The 21,068-nt window shown below is 36.0% G+C and overlaps 1 protein-coding gene across 4 annotated transcripts in view; it reads right to left on the bottom strand.

The window, feature by feature from the left end:
- Window positions 1–21,068, bottom strand: part of SLC39A10 (solute carrier family 39 member 10) — a 152,353-nt gene that overhangs the window by 30,562 nt on the left and 100,723 nt on the right. For all 4 annotated transcript variants that reach the window (XM_069574475.1, XM_069574474.1, XM_069574473.1 and 1 more), the window contains 2 exons: window positions 7,685–8,709; window positions 5,609–5,816 (listed from right to left, as the gene is read on the bottom strand). In XM_069574475.1, the coding sequence (XP_069430576.1) occupies window positions 5,609–5,816; window positions 7,685–8,698 (1,222 nt within the window). In that variant the 5' untranslated portion in view covers window positions 8,699–8,709. The remainder of the gene's footprint in view (window positions 1–5,608; window positions 5,817–7,684; window positions 8,710–21,068) is intronic.

Below are 21,068 nucleotides of genomic sequence, written 5' to 3'. Positions count from 1 at the left end.
TTTTCCCAATCCAGGGATCGAACCCAAGTTTCCCACATTGAAGGCATATTCTTTACCAGCTGAGCCACCAGGGAAGCCCAACTTCTATCTGGGGTGGTGGTTAAAACAAAAAGTTGTAAAAGTAGCGTGATGGTTGCACAACATTGTGAATGTAACAAACGCACAATGGTTAAGATAGCAGATTTGATGTTATATGTATTTTAGCATAATAAAAAATAGTTAAATAGCTAAAATGACAAAGTCAAAACTAAACCCAAAGTCCTCTCTTAATCCACTGTTATTTCCAGTAAATCACAGTATTTTCAGAGAGTTCTTGGCCAAGTGACTTATCACTTTTGTCTCTCCTGGAGTAGCTTCATATAAAAGGGGAGACAGCTTCATATAAAAGGATTTATAAGAAAAATAAGTATAATTAAACATGACAATAAGAATAAATACTAACTTTATTAACCCAAATGGCAATCACTCTTTCAAAATTTGAGCTAATCAGGACAGAGGAAGAGGGACAAAAGATTATTAACAAACTTGTTGCTATATAAGATTTTCAGAATACATGCCATTGAAAATACATGTAAGCGTAAAGCTAATTAATTTCACATATCTATTACTTACTTTTGCCAGTGCCAAGAAATAAAATTTAGAGCCAAATTTCCTATTTCAGACAAATCAGAAATTTTTAGTTATTTTCTATAGATTACAACTATTCCACAACTGTTTCATTAGCGAAACAGCCCTATTATCCCATAAGTTTACGTTATCATATGTGTTTTCTTATGCTGATTTCTTATTAATTTTAAATAATAATTCTAGCTTCCTAGCACTATAACTTTAAGGAGTAGTCATTCTCCTAACAAGTTATAAACATTCTTCAAGGAAAATTACTATTTCTTTGACCTAAGAGTAATAAAAGTTGTTTTGAATTTACTGTCCTTGAAATACTTTCCCATGGTATTTAAGTACACACTTTTTTCCACAATTAATAACATACACATTTAAAGCTCAAATATCATAATTTCCTAGTTGTAAAAAAAGCCAATAAAATTGTTTTGATTTCCAACCAAATTATTTGTCTTTTTAAAATCACAATTTGTTTGGTATAAAGCCAAAAGAAACCCAAAATAACAATAAATGATAAACAATGAAAGGAATCTTGTAAAATTTATACCAACCTAACACTATGCAAACTATTAAGTGCAACTAGCAAATGTTTTCTTTATTTGTACCCAGGATACCGTATGCAATAAAAAGCATTAAATGTCTGCAACAAGCTTCACTTATTCTGCAAATTAGGTTGCTTAAAACGTTAAAGGTCTTCAAGCTGAGTTATTCACCAACTCCCTTTCTCATTATCTAGAGAGAAAATGCATTCTTTTAAAAAGAAGCGCTCATCTGTGGAAACTTTCTAATTAACTTGGTTCAAAGCATGTGCAAGATGGCAGTTTTCTACACTGTTTCAGCATTTTAATTGGTGGAAAACGCTTAGCAGCCTATTCACAACCTCCCCTCCCCACCTTGGTAATTAAGCTAGGGTCAACTCTATGACTAAATGAGCCAATCTTGAGAAACAAATGATTTCTAACATACACAGTATATAGCATATTTGGTTTACAGCAGTCTTTGAACAGTTAATGAGGTAGTAGCTGTGTCACTATGGGAGATTTATACAGAACAAGTTAACCTTCTTAAATGTTGCAGCAGTCATTAAAAATAATTACTAGCAGGGCATTCTAACAATTATTAACATCTATCAGGACATAATTAATTCAAGTTTCATTTCTGACAATGCTAATAACCACCTGCAAACAACTAATCAATATTCACTATTAGTAATGTACTTGTTTTCAAAGCAAGTACACTTTTCTCTAAGGCTTTTTAGATTGAATAAAGTGCAATTTTCAATATTACTACAGTCAAGCATCTGTCAACAGTTTTGTTAAAATATGTAGACTGTATCAATATTATGACATAGACAACTCTAAGTCATAACCCACAGCAAATGTGAAAACAAATAACCAGAGTTTTTTAAGAAACTGTAGAAATGGAAAAGGGTATTAGTTTTAACTCTAGATGCCTCAGTCTTTTCAGCCTCTATTTTTCCCCTGTAAAGAACACATGAATTTTATTTTTAATTAAGATAAATAATCTTAGACCTAGAACACACTTTTATTCCTGCCAGTGAGAATTTATGAGTGCCTGAGAGAGACACTGGCTCTCAAGGTGTTTAGTTATCTACAAAGATCAATGAGCATGAAGCCAGAAAGGGGACATATTTTGTCTACCCAAAGATCATTATTCAAGTCTAGTGTGTGGACTCACTTTCTCTGCCCTTTCAGATCTTATCAGACTGAACCCAGCTTGTCTACTAGAAGACTATTCTTAGATTTTTTTTTTAATGACTAATCTATACTTAGAGTAATACTTACATCAGTATTTACCTGTACCACTTTCCTGTCTACATCTGCTTTATCTGTCAAAACACTAAACTCTCCTTATCTCCCTGTCACTTACATTCTGGCCAAGCACACTTAAAAGCCTTTTCAGGAAGCAGTAGAGCATAGCACAGGGAAAGAGCACAGTGGTTACATTACAGGCTTTAGATGGAGAATACTCTAGTTCCTATCACAGCTCTGTTATGTGATTTGGGCATGTTACTTAACTTCTCAAACCTCTTTTCCTCAGTAAAGAGAAATAAAGAAAAATGTCTAGCTCATCGGAATAACAAATTAAACTCTTGTAAAAGTGGTGTTTAAAACAGCACATCGTAATAAGGTTCTAATAAATATAGGCTATTAGGATTAATTTATCCATTCTGAGGTTATTATTTTCCCATTGCAAAGAAATTAACCAAGAATAGGTAGGAACCTAAGAGACTTAGTTATATATTGAGGGCATCTCTTTTATGCATAACTCTTTTAAGCATTAAGGAATGTCTCTGCCTCAAACGGAACTCTTATACTAGAATGCGATATTCATAAACATGTCTACCTTATTGCTGTACTGCTCTACACTACGAAAACTTTTAAAATGCTGCCCTTTCAATCTTTTATCTATTTTATCAAAATTCTGTTTTTTTCAGCTCATATTCATACACATAAATTTAGCTACTTCAATTACTATTCAATTGGTACAGAATCTGCCTATGATGCAGGAGACCCCAGTTCAATTCTGGGTTGGGAAGATCTGCTGGAGAATGGATAGACTACCCACTCCAGTATTCCTGGGCTTCCCTGGTGGCTCAGCTGGTAAAGAATCTGCCTGCAATGTGGAAGACCTCAGTTTGATCCAAGGTTGGGAAGATTCCCTGGAGAAGGGGAAGGGTACCCACTCTAGTATTCTGGCCTGGAGAATTCCACGGACAGTCCATGGGGTTGCAAAGAGTCGAACATGACTGAGTGACTTTCATTTCATTTCAATACCACTATACCTTAGGCATTTCAACCAGAAGTGCATTCAACATGATTTTGCACATAGGAAGTTCATGAAATACCACTCATGCTTCTTGAGAACACTATTATCAATGTACACTAGGCTGACTTACAAGTGTTCTTTCTAGGTTAGAAACAAAAACTTATAGACTAATATTAAGTAATTTATTCATTCAATCAATATATGAGTATTTACTTTTTGTCCAAAGTATCTTAGGCACTAGTGATGCTCAGATGAAAGACCCAGTAACTTCCTTTAAGCAACTAAAGGCAAACAAAAAGATAACTAATCAAATTATTAAGATCCCTGAACTCTGTACCATGATGGCAATATCCACAGGGTGTCAAGGTAGGGGACTTAATTAAACCTAGTACAGTCAGTTAAGTTATTCCAGGGAGACCAATCATTGAGGAATCACAGTGGTCAGCCAAGCAGAGATGCTTACAAAGTAAAAAGGCAGAGGAGAATCATGGAAAACCAGCATAATCTATTATCACGGTTTGTTAAAATTAGAGGGAAGGGGAAAAAATGAATGGTGGAAAATAGAGATGTGATAGTAGGTAGGCATGGATCATATTCTGAAAAGCATGATTGGGGGGTAAAAACAAACATATAAACTTTGAACAACATAATGCAGTATTTTAAAATAAATGAGGAAAATACCTAGCACATCACATCAAATCCATGTCCTCATAGCTACTACTACTTACAATATTAAAAAATGTAAAGAAAATTACTAGAGATCTAATGAAAATGTTAAGTAACATTAACAATATATGGCAAAAATCACAAAAGGGATATCAGAATTTCCTAAATTTGGAAAATAGCACAGTGATTAACCTCAGACTTGGTGGATTTTATCATTTATTAGGTCTGGGAACTGTAGGCAAGTTACTAACTTTTCCATGCCTTACCTTACTTATTACCCATAAAAACAAGAATCATATAATAGCTTCCTCAAATAATTCAATTAGTATTAAAATTTAGTGAAGAAAAGTATGCAAAACACTTTGCACATATGAATACCAAAATGATTAAGCTTCCCAGAACTGAACTCTACCATACTCACTCACTAGTTTTGAGACCTTGGGAAATTTTTTAGGGTAACATTCTATGTTTTAGGGTAACATTCTCTATTTCATAGGACTGTTACAAGGAGTAAATGAACTGAGTATAGAACAGTGCCTATAATACATGTTTGTAAATAAATAAAAGTCCACGTATTAAATAAATACTGGCTAGTACTAAAAGAAAAATCTATGTGAGTGTCCATATAAATCTAGCTTAAGTGCTAAGCATGATCTATGAGGGGAACAGAAACACAGGCAGGGAAAATTATGGAGTTATTTCAACAATTCAGTAAAGAACCAATGAGGATATGAACTAAAGTTATCAGAGTGGAGAGAACTGGAAAATTAAGACTCAACTGGACTCAACAACTGATTATACAAGTGAAAATAGGAAATGAAAACGGAAACCACAGATAGAGGAAAAACATCAAAGATTTTCAGATTTTATCAAAAGAATAAATTGGAATGACATTTGTGATTCAATAAGAGGTACAAATTTCCTATGGAATAGAAGTTTCAGAAGGAGGTACCTGTAAACATCAAAGTGGAGCAATCTAGCCAACTGGATATGATGAAAAAGTACAAAGAGAGAAGTTTAAAAATAGTTTTGATCTTACCCATTTGGTATTACTCTCTAAGTGCCCATGATGAAGTTCATGTGCCAATCACTGGCATTCTGAGACATTCCAAGAGTTTAACCACACTAGCTTCTCTTTTCACGTCCTTAAAAATTTTGTAATATTGGCTTTTCACTAGAGCCCCTCATCTTGCTAAATATTAAGTAATTATAACATCATGTAACTTTAATTAACGACCCCCTTATTAACATTTGCCCATAAAGAATAATCTATTTATGAAAAACCTGCATTTCCTTTCCAATCTATTAGTTCTCTGTACACGACACCATGTTCCTATGTAATGCCAGACGAGATGAGTAAACTGTATTATGCCTGTCTTCCTCCAATCTTTTCTAAACATACATACTTAAACATGATTAAAATATACTGAAAGAAACAAAAATAAGACAATCATTTGGAATTGCCTTCTGATTCCAACCATATTTTTTTTTAAAGTACAGAGACTCTTTTGAGGAGAAAGAACTTAAATCTTACCTGATGCCCCTATATTTGCCTTATCTTCAGGAACCTGATTTTTATCCTTATTTAAATCTTCAACTAAAAGTTTGTCAAAATGCTCAATACAAAGTCGGCTGTCAATCTGATATAACAAAGCAGGGCAAAGGTATGTAAATAGATCAGATGAGATTGGAGAGTTGGCACGATGACCATGGTATTTTAACAACTGAGTGACGTTCAAACACTGCAAGAAAATTGATAAAACAAATTAAGAGTACTTTAAGAAGATTAGGCAGAAAACATACTATATAGTAAAATATATTCTAAATATAATTTAAAAGTAATCTGCAATATAAATATCTACTAAAGAATGACTTTTAATAGGAACTTATGATAGGGAAGAATTCAACCTGATTACCCCAAACTTTTTATGGATTTTAACCATTCTCCACTGCAACATATAAAAGATAATGACTTTCTGCCATTAACAAGAATGATTTAAAACTATATTCTCAAGATCCTGAAGGAGTGAAGAAAAAAAATATCACTTCCCTAGTCAAACTACAATCATCAGTTGCTCGAGATTCTTATTTGGTGAAACTGTTAAATAGACTTAAGAGTACTTTAATAACTTTATATTAAAATATAAAAGGATACAGACATTTTTACTACCTAAGGTACCCCAGAAGAATATCATATAGTGAAATTCTATCCCAGTGCTAAAACTGCAAGACTAAAAAACGCAGCTTTATCCACTAGAACTTTTTAAGTACAAAGTATAAAAAAACTAAGAAGAAAACAAATAACAAAAAAAATCTGGACCCATCATTATACAAATATCTAACACTAAGGGAACGGAGTAGCTCTTTTCCACATATATGCACTCTGGTTGCATGCTTGCTTACTGTAACTCCAATGCAAAAACACAAAATCAAAACATACAAACAAATGAATTTTCTCATGTCAAGTCTTTACATGAGGTACTACTACCCTATCTAATGCACAGACCATTTCCAGAAATCTTGAAAAAATCCCCATTATGCATCAGGCCTATGAGGATACAAAATAATAAGACTGGTGATCCAGACCCCGCAACTAGAATCGAAGGAGTAAACACTAATGTTTAGTTATGATAATGTCTAGTTATTATCAACAAGAGACTCTAGGATATTACCCATAGTAATAAATTAACAATTTCTTTAAAAATACACTAAGATTTTAAAATTTGCTGAAAACCAAATATCTAGTGATTTGTCTAGTAAAGAAACAAAGATATTTACTTAGATGTAAAACACATTTCAGTAATAAGAGACCAAAACAAAGGTTGAGGTCATCTTCCACAATAGATGCTGCTGCTTTTTATATATCTGAACAATAATAAATTCAACAGCTTTTCCTAAACTTTAATGAGAGCTAAATATAAGAATAAGGATATTGATACACTTTTAATGAAACAAAAATGTTTTTAAGGTGAATAGCTGTTTAAAAATTAAGAAGTAACAAATCGAATGTGAAAGTATTGAAAGGAGAACAAAAATTTAGAAGAGAACCATCCCATTGCTATTGGCATTTCTCATGATTATATCTGTTTGTATTCAGTGTTCATCTGTCAAAAGCATGAGAAAAGACTAATCTGAGCATGCAGGTCCTATGATAAAGCGACAGAGAAAACAAACCTACCACATGTGCAAAATACCTGACTTTGGAGCTAGATCAGTGACTAGAAATCACTCTGTAGTTAATTCAATAAGTTAATTAGTATGAAAGAGAAACTGTCTAAACAAAAAAAGGACTTCAACTTTCAAGCATCTAGAAATAGTAAGCTAACTTGGAGAGTCAAAGCAAGTCTTAAGCAAGAGAGTAAAATAAGGAATAAAATATATTTTCTGACAACCTTTAAACATTTAGAATTGAAGGAACCCAAATGTGAAAACAAACAATGCAAGTGAAAATGCAAATAAAAATCTTTAATCTGATTTTTAGCCCTTATTGTATTTTGTAACTGGAAACAAGTTTGAATACGGTCGTCTATTCCTCTGTCACTTTTCTTTTTCCCTAAGAGTACTTCAGAATCATCTGAGAATTACAGAGCCACTGCCTTATTCTGCTTACCTCATGTTGACGATCATCTTCATTATGATCTTTGTGACTAGCAGCTGAATAAATTGCACTTTTTTTAACATGTGGTGCTTCTCGCTTTCTAGTATGTCGAAGTTCACCTTCAATATCAGGATCAAGATCTTGGTGTCCATGACCAGGATCATGACCATTATGTTCTGGAAGATGTACATGAGAATGACCTGGGTTATGTACACGATCAGGTTTGTGGACCCGATTATGTTCATACTGTTCACCCTGATCATGGTTAGAGGGAAAACCTGGTGTAATAACCCCAGAATTTTCATTACTTTTCTTCTCTTTTCTCTTCCTCTTTCCTTTTGGTAGCTTACTTTCAGATTGCTCCTGTGTTTTATTGGTCTCTGTTGAAGGTTCATGGCTAGGCTCCCCATGCTCACTGTGAGTAATGGAATCATTAGGAAAATGGCGAGTAGTGTTATGATCAAGGTGATGACGCAAACAGTGGTGATGACATAAGCGATGACTGTGGTCATGCATATGTTTATCATCAGATTTTACAGACACTTCAATTGTCTCTTTCTCTGGATCACACTTACGGTTTCTTTTTGCTGATACACTGGTCACAGTTTGATTTTCTGAATTTAAATGATTATGGGAATGCTGGTGGTTATGTGAGTGAAAATGCTTTCCCTCTTGAACTGCCAAAATATCTAAGTGAGAAACATGATCGTGGCCAAGATCCTCATGATTAATCTCAACTACTTTTATCTCTCCAAGGCCCAAGTTTGTTAAAAGTTTCTCCAGACCAAAAAAGGATAATCTTCCATTTTCACCATAACGGTCAAAAAGTTTTTCAATATAATACTTTTTTTCATTTTCAGCATCCAGCACTGAAAATTCGCTTGACTCCGATTCTGTCATTCCACGATGGTGTCTGTGATGCTCGTCGGAACCATGGTCATGTTCTTCATGGCAATGGTTGCAATGATGGAAAATAAATGTCAGCAAACAAATGAGGCAAAATTTTGTGTGCATATGTACCTTCATTTCTATTTTTCCTAAAGGGAAAGAAAAATAAGCATTAGTTTATACTTATGCACATTAAAAATAAACAAAACTTTTCAGCTGTTGCCAATTTAGTAGGTAAATGTTTTACCTCATTTCTTTCATGATTATGAATTGTCCTTTCCTAATTCAATCCCCTATAAAAATAGCCCCTTTTATCAGAATATTGTATAGCCCTTCAAATTAATACAAGTTTGCTTAAAACTCACTTGCAAGATTACTGACTCCCTTTTAAGCACAATACTTTATAGTCTATGTACATTTATACAGGAAATGTTGGCTTCCTTCCTATCTGGTCCTTTACAAAAAAGTTTATTGGTTTCTGTTCTTGAGATCCTGACCAGTACAATAATGCAGTAAGATGAAATACAATAAAAAATGTGTAAGAATCGGAAATGAAACTATCATTATTCACAAATGGCAGGACTGGGTATGCAGAAAGTACAAAAGAAACTGTAAGAATTAATAAGTTAATTTAGTACAATTGCTAGACCCAAGGACAATTAACTGTATTTCTCTATACCAGCAATAAATAGATTATGAAATTAGAAAGTTTATAATTCATAGCAGCAAATAGCTAGAAATAAATCTAACAAAAGATGTGTAAGACTTTTTCATAAAAAAAAGATAACATATTTGGATGTTATAGAGATCCAATGTAATGCCCAACTAAAATTCCAAAAGTTATTTTATGAAAACTGATGAGGTATTTTTAAAATTTATTTATTTATTGTTGGTTGCCCTAGAGCTTCATAGCTGTGCAGGGGCTTTCTCTAGTTGTGGAAAGCGGGGGCTACTCTCTAGTTGTGGTGCGCATGCTTCTCATTGCAGTGGCTTCTTGTGTTGCAGGGCACAGGCTTGAGGGCACATGGGCTTCAGCAGTTGTAGCCCTTGGGCTCCAGAGCACAGGCTCAGTAGTGGTGCCACATGGGCTTAGCTGCTCTGTGGCATGTGGGATCTTCCCAGACCAGTATCAAACCCATATTTCCTACATTGGCAGGCAGATTCTTTACTACTGAGCCACCAGGGAAACCCCTTGATGAGGTATTTTTAATGCTTATATGGAAACAGAAAGGGCCAACGAACAAGGCACTCTGTCTACCAGTTACTAAAGATAGTGTGGATATTTGGTGTGAGAACAAATAAATAATGTAGTATGAAAACAGAAAAATTCTCTTTTCCTTGGAGCTTAGTCAATTAGATATCCATAAAGAAGAAAACTTGACTCCTACCTCACACCACATGTAAACATCAATTATAGATTGTAAATGTAAATCTAAAACAGTAAATTGTAGAGTAATAAAGGGTCTAGAACTGTACTGCCCAATACAGTATGTTAAAAAAATTACTAAGAAGCACCTTGGCCTCAGGCTTAGTTTGCTCTTAAGCAGACAAAACAAGTTATTTTAGAATTAGTTTTATATGGTGATATCATTAGTTAACACAATGTAGCTTTTTACAAATATCCATAAATACTTTAAATTGGGTTATCATGTAATTATATTACATACCTTTCAACAAGAACCCGTAAGCAGCAAGTTAATTTCACATAGTCCAAAACTTCAGCAGACTCTCACTGAATTGAGTGCTGTTCATTATTTTTGGAAGTAGCCACATGCAGCTACTTAAATTTAAACTAACAAGTTAAATACAGGACTTCCTTGGTGGTACATTGGATAAGAATCCACCTGCCAATGCAGGGGACAAGGGTTTGATCTCTGGTCCAAGAGAATTCCACATGCTGAGGAGAAACTAAGCCCATGCGCCACCAATTACTCAGCCCATGTGATCTAGAACCCATGAGTCACCACTACTGAGCCCACATGCTGGAACCACTGAAGTCCAAGCTTTAAGAACCTGTGCTCCACAACAAAAGAAGCCAAGACAAAGAGAAGCCTGGGTATTAAAACTAGAGAGTAGCCCCTGCGCTCTGCAACTACAGAAAAGTCCAAGCACAGCAATTAAGACTCAGTGCAACCAAAAATAAAAATTAACTTTATATAAACAGCTTCTTGGGAGATCCCTGGCAGTCTAGTGGTTATAACTTGGTGCATTTGCTGCAGTGGCCCATGTTCAATCCCTGGCTGGGGAATTAAGAACCCATAAATCACATGGCACAGCCCCCCAAAATAAAATAAAATCTGCTTCTCAGTCATGCAGGTACATTTTAAATATTCAACACTAATACATGGCTCATGGCTCTCACACTAAACAGGGTAAACACAGATCATGTCCATCATCACAGAAAGTTCTCCTAGAGAGCATATTTCCAGAATATGGAAGTGAGTCATTCAAGCAATTTTAAAGTTCTCTAGAATAAACAGGTCAAAGTCATTTTCATCCTGTATTTTATTTAACCCACTATATCTTCAGATATTATCATTTCAACATGCAACCAAAATTTATTAATGAAATTTATAACATTTTTTAATACTATGCCTTTGAAATCTGGCATTTATTTTATATGTCAGTCCAGTCGCTCAGTTGTGTCCAACTCTTTGAGACCCGATGAACTGCAGCACACCAGGCCTCCCTGGGTAGCCATCACCAACTCCTGGAGGTTGCTCAAACTCATGTCCATTGAGATGGTGATGCCATCCAACCATCTCATCCTCTGTCATCACCTTCTCTTCCTGCCTTCAATCTTTCCCAGCCATCAGAGTCTTTTATAATGAGTCAGTTCTTCCCATCATGTGGAGACAGTATTGGAGTTTCAGCTTAAGTATCAGTTCTTCCAGTGAATATTCAAGATTGATATCCTTGCAGTCCATGAGACTCTCAAAAGAGTCTTCACTACCACCACAGATGAAAAGCATCAATTCTTTGGCACTCAGCTTTGTTTATAGTCCAACTCTCACATCCATACACGACTACTGGAAAAACCATAGTTTTAACTACACAACCTTTGTCAGCAAAGTAATCTCTCTGCTTTTTAATATGCTGTCTAGGTTGGTCATAGCTTTTCTTCTAAGCAAATGTCTTCTAATTTCATGACTGAGGTCACCATCTTCAGTGATTCTGGAGCCCAAGAAAATAAAGTCTGTCATGGTTTCCATTGTTTCCCCATCTATTTGCCATGAAGTGATGGGACCTGATGTGACGATCTTAGTTTTCTGAATGTTGGGTTTTAAGCCAACTTTTCCACTCTCTTCTTTCACTTTCACCAAGAGGCTATTTAGTTCTTCAGTTTCTGCCATAAGGGTGGTGTCATCTGTGTATCTGAGGTTACTGATATTTCACCCAGCAGTCTTGATTCCAGCTTGTGCTTCATTCACCCCAGCATTTCACATGATGTACTCTGCATGTAAGTTAAATAAGCAGGGTAACAATATACATCCTTGACATACTCCTTTCCAGATTTGTTTCCAGTCTGTTATTCCATGTCCCATTCTAACTGCTGCTTCTTGATCTTCCTACAGATTTCTGAGGAGGAAGGCAAGGTGGTCTGGTATTTCCATCTCTTGAAGAATGTTCCCGTTTGTTGTGACACACACAGTCAAAGCCTTTGGCATAGTCAATAAAGCAGAACTAGCTGTTTTTCTGGAATTCTCTTGCTTTTTCAATGATCCAACTGATGTTGGCCATTTGATCTCTGGTTCCTCTGCCTTTTCTAAATCCACCTTAAACATCTGGAAGTTCATGGTTCACGTACTGTTGAAGCCTGGGTTAGATAACTTTGAGCATTTCTGTGCTAGCATGTTAGATGAGTGTAATTGTGAAGTAGTGTGCACATTCTTTGGCATTGCCTTTCTTTGGGACTGGAATGAAAACAGACCTTTTCCAGTCCTATGGCCACTGCTGAGTTTTCCAAATTTGCTGGCATACTGACTATAGCACTTTCACAGCATCATCATTTAGAATTTGAAATAGCTCAACTGCAATTCTATCACCTCCACTAGCTTTGTTCGTGGTGAGGCTTCCTAAGGCCCACTTGACCTCACATTCCAGGATATTTGGCTCTAGGTGAGTGATCACACCACTGTGGTTATCTGGGTCATGAAAATTTGTTTTCTGTAGTTCTTCTGTGTATTCTTGCCACCTCTGCTTAATACTTTCTGCTTCTGTTAGGTCCATACCATTTCTGTCCTTTCTTGTGTCCATCTTTGCATGAAATGTTCCCTGGGTATCTCTAATTTTCTTGAAGAGATCTCTAGTCTTTCCCATTCTATTGTTTTCTTCTATTTCTTTGCACTGATCACTGAGGAAGGCTTTCTTATCTCTCCTTGCTATTCTCTGGTACTCTGCATTCAAGTGGATATATCTTTCCTTTTCTCCTTTGCCTTTGCCTTCTCTTCTTTGCACAGCTATTTATAAGGCCTCCTCGGACAACCATTTTGCCATTTTCCATTTCTTTTTCTTGGAGATGGCCTTGATCACTGCCTCCTGTACAATGTCATGAATCTACATCCATAGTTCTTCACACACTCTATTAGATCTAATCCCTTGAATCTATTTGTCACTTCCACTATATAATCATAAGGGATCTGATTTAGGTCATACGTGAATGGTCTAGTGGTATTCTCTACTTTCTGCAATGTAAGTCTGAAGGTGACAATAAGGAGTTCATGATCTGAGCCACAGTCAGCTCCTGGTCTTGTTTTTGCTGACTATAGAACTTCTCCATCTTTGGCTACAAAGAATAGAATCAACCTGATTTTGGTATTGACCATCTGGTGATGTCCATGTGTACAGCAGTCTCTTGTGTCGTTGGCAGAGGGTTTTGCTATGACCAGTGCATTCTCTTGGCAAAACTCTGTTAGCCTTTGCCCTGCTTCATTTTGTATTCCAAGGCCAAATTTGCCTGTTACTCCAGCCATCTTTTGAGTTCCTACTTTTGCATTCTAGTCCCCTATAATGAAAAGGACATCTTTTTGTATGTATTAGTTCTAGAAGGTCTTGGAGGTCTTCATAGGACAGTTCAACTTCAGCTTCTTTAGCATTACTGGTCAGGGCATAGACTTGGATTACTGTGGTAACGAATGAATGGTTCATCTTGGAAACAAACAGAGAACCTCTGTTGGTTTTGAAACTGCACTCAGGAACTGCATTTTGGATTCTTTTGTTGACTATGACAATTCCATTTCTCCTAAGAGATTCTTGCCCACACTAGTAGATATAACAGTCATCTGAGTTAAATTCGCCCATTCCAGTTCATTTTAGTTCACTGATTCCTAAAATGCTGATGTTCACCCTTGCCATCTTCTGTTTGACCACTTCCAATTTACCCTGATACATGGACCTAACATTCCAGGTTCCAATGCAATATTGTCCTTTACCTCATTGGACTTTACTTCCATCACCAGTCATATCCACAACAGGGCATTGTTTTTGCTTTGGCTCTGTCTCTTCATTCTTTCTGGAGTTAGGTTTTCCACTCTTCTCCAGTAGCATATTGGGCACCTATCGACCTGGGGAGATCACCTTATACTTGGACTTTCCTGGTGGCTCAGATGTAAAGCGTCTGCCTACAGTGTGGGAGATCTTATACTTACAGAACTTTAAAAAAAAATGTATCTATTTTTAATTAAGGATAATTGTTTTACAATATTGTGTTTAGTTTTGGCCATACAGCAACATGCATAAGCCATAATTATAATATGTCCCCTCCCTCTTGAACCTCCCTCCCACTTCCCATTGCTCTAGGTTGTCACACAGCCCCAGTCTGAGTTCCCTGCGTCATACAGCAAATTTCCATACAGTAGGGTATAGGTTTCCATGCTACTCTCTCCATTTGTCCCACCCTCTTCTTCCCAGCATGGTGTCTACAAGCCTGTGCTCTATGTCTGTGTCTTCACTACTGCCCTGCAAATAGGTTCATCTGTATCATTTTTCTAGATTCCATATATATGCACTAATATACAGTATTTTTCTCTGACTTACTTCACTTTGCATAATAGGCTCTAGGTTTATACACTTTATTAGAACTGACTCAAATGCATTCCTTTCTATCACTGAGTAATATTCCATTGTGTATATGAACCTCAGCTTCTTTATCCATTCATCTGCTGATGGACCTCTAGGTTGCTTCCATGTCCTAGCTATCGTGAACAGTGCCACAATGAACACTGGGTACATGCGTCTTTTTCAATTTCAGATTTCTCAGGGTATACACCTAATGTTGGAATTGCTGGGTCACATGGTAGTTTTATTTCTAGTTTAAGGAATTGCCATACTGTCTTCCATAGTGGCTGTTATCAATTTACATTCTCACGATGTAACAGTGCAAGAGGGTTCCCTTTTCTCCACACCCTCTACAGCATTTATTGTTTGAAGATTTTTTGATGATGGCAATTCTGACCCAGGCGAGGTGATCTCTCGTTGTAGTTTTGATTTGCATTTCTTTAATAATGAGTAACGTTGAGCATCTTTTCATGTATATATTAGCCATGTGCATGTCTTCTTTGGAGAAATGTTTGTTTAGGTCTTCTGTCCACTTTTGGATTGAGTTGTTTTTCTGGTATTGAGTTGCATGAGCTTCCTATGTATTTTAGAAATCAATAATTTGTCAATTGTTTCGCTTGCTTTTTTCCCCATTCTGAGGGTTGCTTTTTCACCTTGTTTATAGTTTCTTTTGCTGTGCAAAAGCTTTTAAGTTTAATTAGGTCCCATTTGTTTAGTTTTGTTTTTTTATTTCCACTACTCTGAGAGCTGACTCTAGAATTAGTCATAGAGGATCTTGCTGTGATTTATGTCATAGAGTGTTCTGCCTATGTTTTCCTCTAAGAGCTTTGTAGTTTCTAGTCTTACATTTAGTTCTTCAATCCATTTTGAGTTTACCTTTGTGTATGCTGTTAGGAAGTGTTCTAATTTCATTCTTTTACATATAGCTGTCCAGTTTTCCCAGCACCACTTATTGAAGAGACTATCTTTTCTCCATTGTATATACTTGCCTCCTTTGTCAAAGACAAATCCACACACCTATGGGCCCCCTAACTCTGGGCTATCTTGTTTCATTGGTCTATAGTTCTGTTTTTATGCCAGTACCATACTGTCTTGATGACTGTAGCTTTATAGTATAGTCTGACATCAGGATGGTTGATTCTTCCAGCTCCATTCTTCTTTCTCAAGACTGCCTTGGCCATTTGGAGTCTTTTGTATTTCCATACAAACTGTGAAATTTTTTGTTCTAGTTCTGTGAAAAATGCCATTGGTAATTTGATAGGGATTGTACTGAATCTGTAGACTGCATTTAGCAGTAGAGTCATTTTCACAATATTGATTCTTCCAACCCAGGAACATGGAATATCTCTCCATCTGTTTATATCATCTTTGATTTCTAGCATCGGTGTCATAGTTTTCTATATACAGCTTTTTTGTCTCCTTAGGTAGGTTTATTCCTACATATTTTATTGTTTTTATTGCAATGGTAAATGGGATTGATTTGTTAATCTCTGATTTTTCACTGTTAGTGTATAGGAATCCAAGTGATTTCTGTGTATTGATTTTGTATCCTGTGATTTTACTAAATTCACTGATTAGCTCTAGTTAATGTTCGGATATACTATCTTTAGGGTTTTCTTTGTACAGTATCATGTCATCTGCAGTGAGAATTTTACTTTTCCAATCTGGACTCCTTTTCTTTTTCTACTCTGACATAGCTGCTGCTGCTGCTACAATGACTCAGTCGTGTCCGACTCTGTGCGACCCCATAGACGGCAGCCCACCAGGCTCCATGCCATAGCTAGGACTTCCAAAAATATGCTAAATAATACCGGCAAGAGTGGGCACTCTTGTCTTGTCCCTGATCTTAGAGGGAATGCTTTCAGTTTTTCACCATTGAAAATAATGTTTGCTGTGGGTTTTATCATATATGGCCTTTACTATTTTGAGGTAGGTTCCTTCTATGCCCATTTTTTGAAGGTTTTTTTTTTTTTTTTTTTAATAAATGGGTGCTGAATTTGGTCAAAGGCTTTTGACATCTATTATCATATGATTTTTATCTTTCAATTTGTTAGTATGGTGGATCACATTGATTGATTTGCATATATTGAAGAATCTTTGCATCCCTGGTATGAGCCCAACTTGATCAAGGTATATGATCTTTTTAATGTGTTGCTGAATTCTGTTTGCTAGAATTTGTTGAGGATTTTTGCATCTATGTTCACCAGTGATACTGGCCTGCAATTTTCTTTTTTTGTGATAGCTTTATCTGTTTTTGGTATCAGAGTAATGGTGGCCCCGTAGAATGAGTTTGGAATTGTTCCTTCTTCTGTGATTTTCTGAAATCTTCAGAAGTATAGGCATTAGCCCTTCTCTACATGTTTGACAGCATTCGCCTGTGAAGCAATCTGACCCTGAGCTTTCGTTTTGTGGGAGATTTTTGATCACAGTTTAGATTTCAGTTCTTGTGATTCACTTGTTCCTAATTTCTTTCTCCTTGGTTCAGTCTTGGAAGGTTGAACTTTTCTAAGGATCTGTCCATTTCTTCCAGTTTGTCCATTTTATTGGCATATAGTTGCTCATAATGGTCTCTTATGATCCTTTGTATTTCTGTGTTGTCTGCTGTAATCTCTCTCCTTTTTCATTTCTAATTTTGTTGATTTGATCCTTCTCCCCCTTTTGCTTGATGAGTCTGGCTAATAGTTTTTCAATTTGATTTTCTCAAAGAACCAGGTTTTAGTTTTATTAATCTTTATTACTGTTTCCTTAATTTCTTTTTCATTTATTTTGGCTCTGATCTTTCTTTCTTTCTACTAACTCTGGAGTTTTTCTGTTCTTTTTTAGGCTGTTTTAGGGATAAAGTGGAGAAGGCACGACTGAGCGACTTCTCTTTCACTTTTCACTTTCATGCATTGGAGAAGGAAATGGCAACCCACTCCTGCGTTCTGGAGAATCCCAGGGATGGGGGAGCCGGGTGGGCTGCCATCTATGGGGTTGCACAGAGTTGGACAAGACTAAAGCAACTTAGCAGCAGCAGCAGCAAGGATAAAGTTAGGTTCTCTATCCAATGTTCTTGCTGTTCCTGGAGGTAGGATTGCATTGCTATCAACTTACCTCTTAAAACTGCTTTTGTGGCATCGCAGAGATTTTGGGTCATGTTTTCATTGTCATTTGTTTCTAGGAACTTTTTTATTTCCCTTTTTATTTCTTCAGTAATGTGTCTGTTATTTAGAAACGTATTGTTAAATTTTCATGTGTTTGTATTTTTTTCACAGTTTATTCCCATGTAATTGATATCTAGTCTCTTAGTGTAGTTGTCAGAAAAGATGCTTGATATGATTTCAATTTTCTTAAATTTACTGAGGCTTGATTTGTGCCCCAAGATATCTTAACTCAGACTAGTCACATTTCAAATGCTCAGTGGCCACATGTGGCTACTACATACTGTACTGGAAAGTATAGATCTAGAAGATTTATATGGGAAACTAATTTCATGACTTTCAAGACAGGACATAACATGCATTATAAAGTAAAGACTGATAAAATATACTACATTAAAATAAAGAAATTGATATTCATCAAGAGAGTAAAAAAAGGCAACAACAGATTGGCAGAAGAGTATGGCAATGTTAATAGTCAAGAATATATAAGGAATTCCTACAAATCAATATGAAAATTATGAGACAACTCAATGGAAAACTAGGTAGATTTTGAACAGGTACTTTATAAGAGGTTAGCCAAATTACTAAGAAGCTTATGAAAAGATTCTCAACCTTAATAGAGAATTATAAATTAAAATCACAGGTAGATACCACTACATACCCACCAGAATGAATAAAACATAAAAGATGTAGCAAGAATATGGAGTCAATTAGAACTTGCGTACACTACTGGCGAGACTGTAGACTGGTAACCTTTCGAAAGCTGTTTGGCAGGATCTACCAGAAGATGAACATAAGCATATCCTTTCACATGGCAATACTTCTCTTGGATATATGCCAAAACACATGTACAGGAACACCAAAAGAAATGAAGGAACATAAAAATTCACACAATCATTATTCATCATAGCTCAAAACAAGCAAAAGGCCAAATGTCCATCAACATTAGAATGTTGATAAACACATAAATGAATAAAACAGAACAATTTTACAATGGAATACTACACAGGAATGAAAATAAATTTAAAGCTTCAGACACTAACATAAATGAATCTCACAAATTGAGACTAAGCAGAAGGTAACTGTATTATTTTATCAGTCTTTCCTTTATAATGCATATTATATCCTATATTGAAGGTCTTGAAGCTAAGTCTCCTAAATAAACCTTTCCAGCACAGTAGCCAGTAGCCACATGTGGTTACTGAGCACTTAAAATGTGACTAGCCTGAACATCACTTTGCTGACAAAGGTCCATATAGTCAAAGTTATGGTTTTTCCAGTAGTCATGAACAGATGTGAGAGTTGGACCATAGAGACGGCTGAGCACCAAAGAACTGATACTTTAGAACTGTGGTGCTGCAGAAGACTCCTGAGAGTCCCTTAGGACTGCAAGGAGATCAAACCAGTCAATCCTAAAGGAACTCAACTGTGAATATTCATTGGAAGGACTGTTGCTGAAGCCCCAATACTTTGGCCACCTGATGCAAAGAGCCAACTCACTGGAAAGGACCCTGACGCTGGAAAAGATTGGGGGCAGGAGGAGAAAGGGACAATAGAGAATGAGATGGTCAGATGGCATCATCAACTCAATGAACATGAGTTTGAGCAAACTCCAGGAGACAGTGAAGGACAGGGTAGCATGGTGTGTCACAGTCCATGGGGTTGCAAAGAGTTGGAAACAACTTAGTGACTGAACAACAACAAAACAAGATAACAAACACTAAATAAAACACTGACTTTTAAATAAATAAAAGTCTATTTACATATAATTTAAAATGGGCAAAAACTAAACCAAGAGGCCTTAATAGTTATTTTCTGAAGGGAAGGGAGAGGGTGATAATTGGGATTGGAAATTGTAATAATGTTCTCTTTCTTGAGTAATGGTAATGTTTGCTGCTGCTGCTAAGTCACTTCAGTCGTGTCAGACTCTGTGCAACCCCATAGACAGCAGCCCACCAGGCTCCACCATCCCTTACCTGGGATTCTCCAGGCAAGAACACTGGAGTGGGTATGGTAATGTTTACTTTGTGATAATTCACTGTACTTATCATACTGTTTATTTTTCTGTATACATATAGTACTTCAATAAAAAGTTTTTAAATATCATATTTTATCCAGTGAAAACCAATTAGAAAACAAAAATTACTAGATTCCTAGACAGAAACAGAGTAAGACCATTAAAAGGAGAAGTGTATAAGATACTGTTGAAGGACAGTAAAGAAGAATTGCGAAAACTGTACAAAGACCACCTACATGAATGGAATAAACACCTTAAGATATATAGTCTTCCAAGTGTATACAAATCTAATTCAATGTCAGTCAAAATCCTGCAGCTGTCAATTTTTCGTGAGATTGCATAAGCTCATCCAAAAATTCATATGGAAGAGCAAAACCGAAGCGCAATCAACAAAGTTCAGAAAATTAGCAAGATGACAAAGACTTCTTTTTAGAAAGTTACAATAACTAAAATAACAGATAGACCAAAGAAGAACAGAATCCAGAAAAAGAATCAGTAACAATGATTTTGTATATGATATAAAGAACATAAGACATTAAGAGGCAAAAATTAATACCCGAAAATACCAGATGTTAATCAAAAATCTGATGTAAAGAAACAGATATTACCTTACACTGCTGCCTCAATCCATCCTAACTTGAAAAATATCCTAAGTTGAAAATACATTTAATATACATTATCTGTTGAACATCATTGCTAGCCCAGCCTACTTTAAATGTGTTCAGACCACTTACCATTAATTAGCCTACAGCTGGGCAAAATCATCTAACACTAAGCCTGTTTCATAATAATCTCATGAACTTTACTAAATACTGAAAGTGAAAACAGGAAGGTTGTATGGAAAAAAAAAAAAAGGTTGTATGAATTGATATAGAATGCCTGTTTACCCCTGTGATTGCACAGCTGACTGTGGGCTGCAGCTCATTGCCACTGCCCAGCATCAAGAGTGTACTGTACTGTACATCACTAGCTTGGGCAAAGATAAAAATTCAAAATTCAAATATTGAACGCATACTTCTTTTTCACCACTGTAAATTCAAAATACCCTAAGTCAGGGGTCATCTGTACGATATGTACATTTTTAAAGTTTGATACCTAACCACCATCAGGTGGTTGATTAATCAACATATATTGGAGGAGCAGCAGAAGCCATATCATGATTACCTGAAAATTTCTTAGAAATGTAAATTCTTTCACCCCACCCAGACCTACTAAATCTGGAACTCTGGGGTTAGGCTCAGCAGTGTCAACCAGTCTTCCTAGTTGAGTCTGTTGCTAGCTAAAGTTTGAGACA

Source organism: Ovis canadensis, chromosome 2, assembly GCF_042477335.2.
Source record: "Ovis canadensis isolate MfBH-ARS-UI-01 breed Bighorn chromosome 2, ARS-UI_OviCan_v2, whole genome shotgun sequence".
Taxonomy (NCBI): Eukaryota; Metazoa; Chordata; class Mammalia; order Artiodactyla; family Bovidae; genus Ovis; species Ovis canadensis.
Note: the sequence above shows the minus strand (reverse complement) of the source record. Positions and strands in the feature narration are given on the sequence as shown.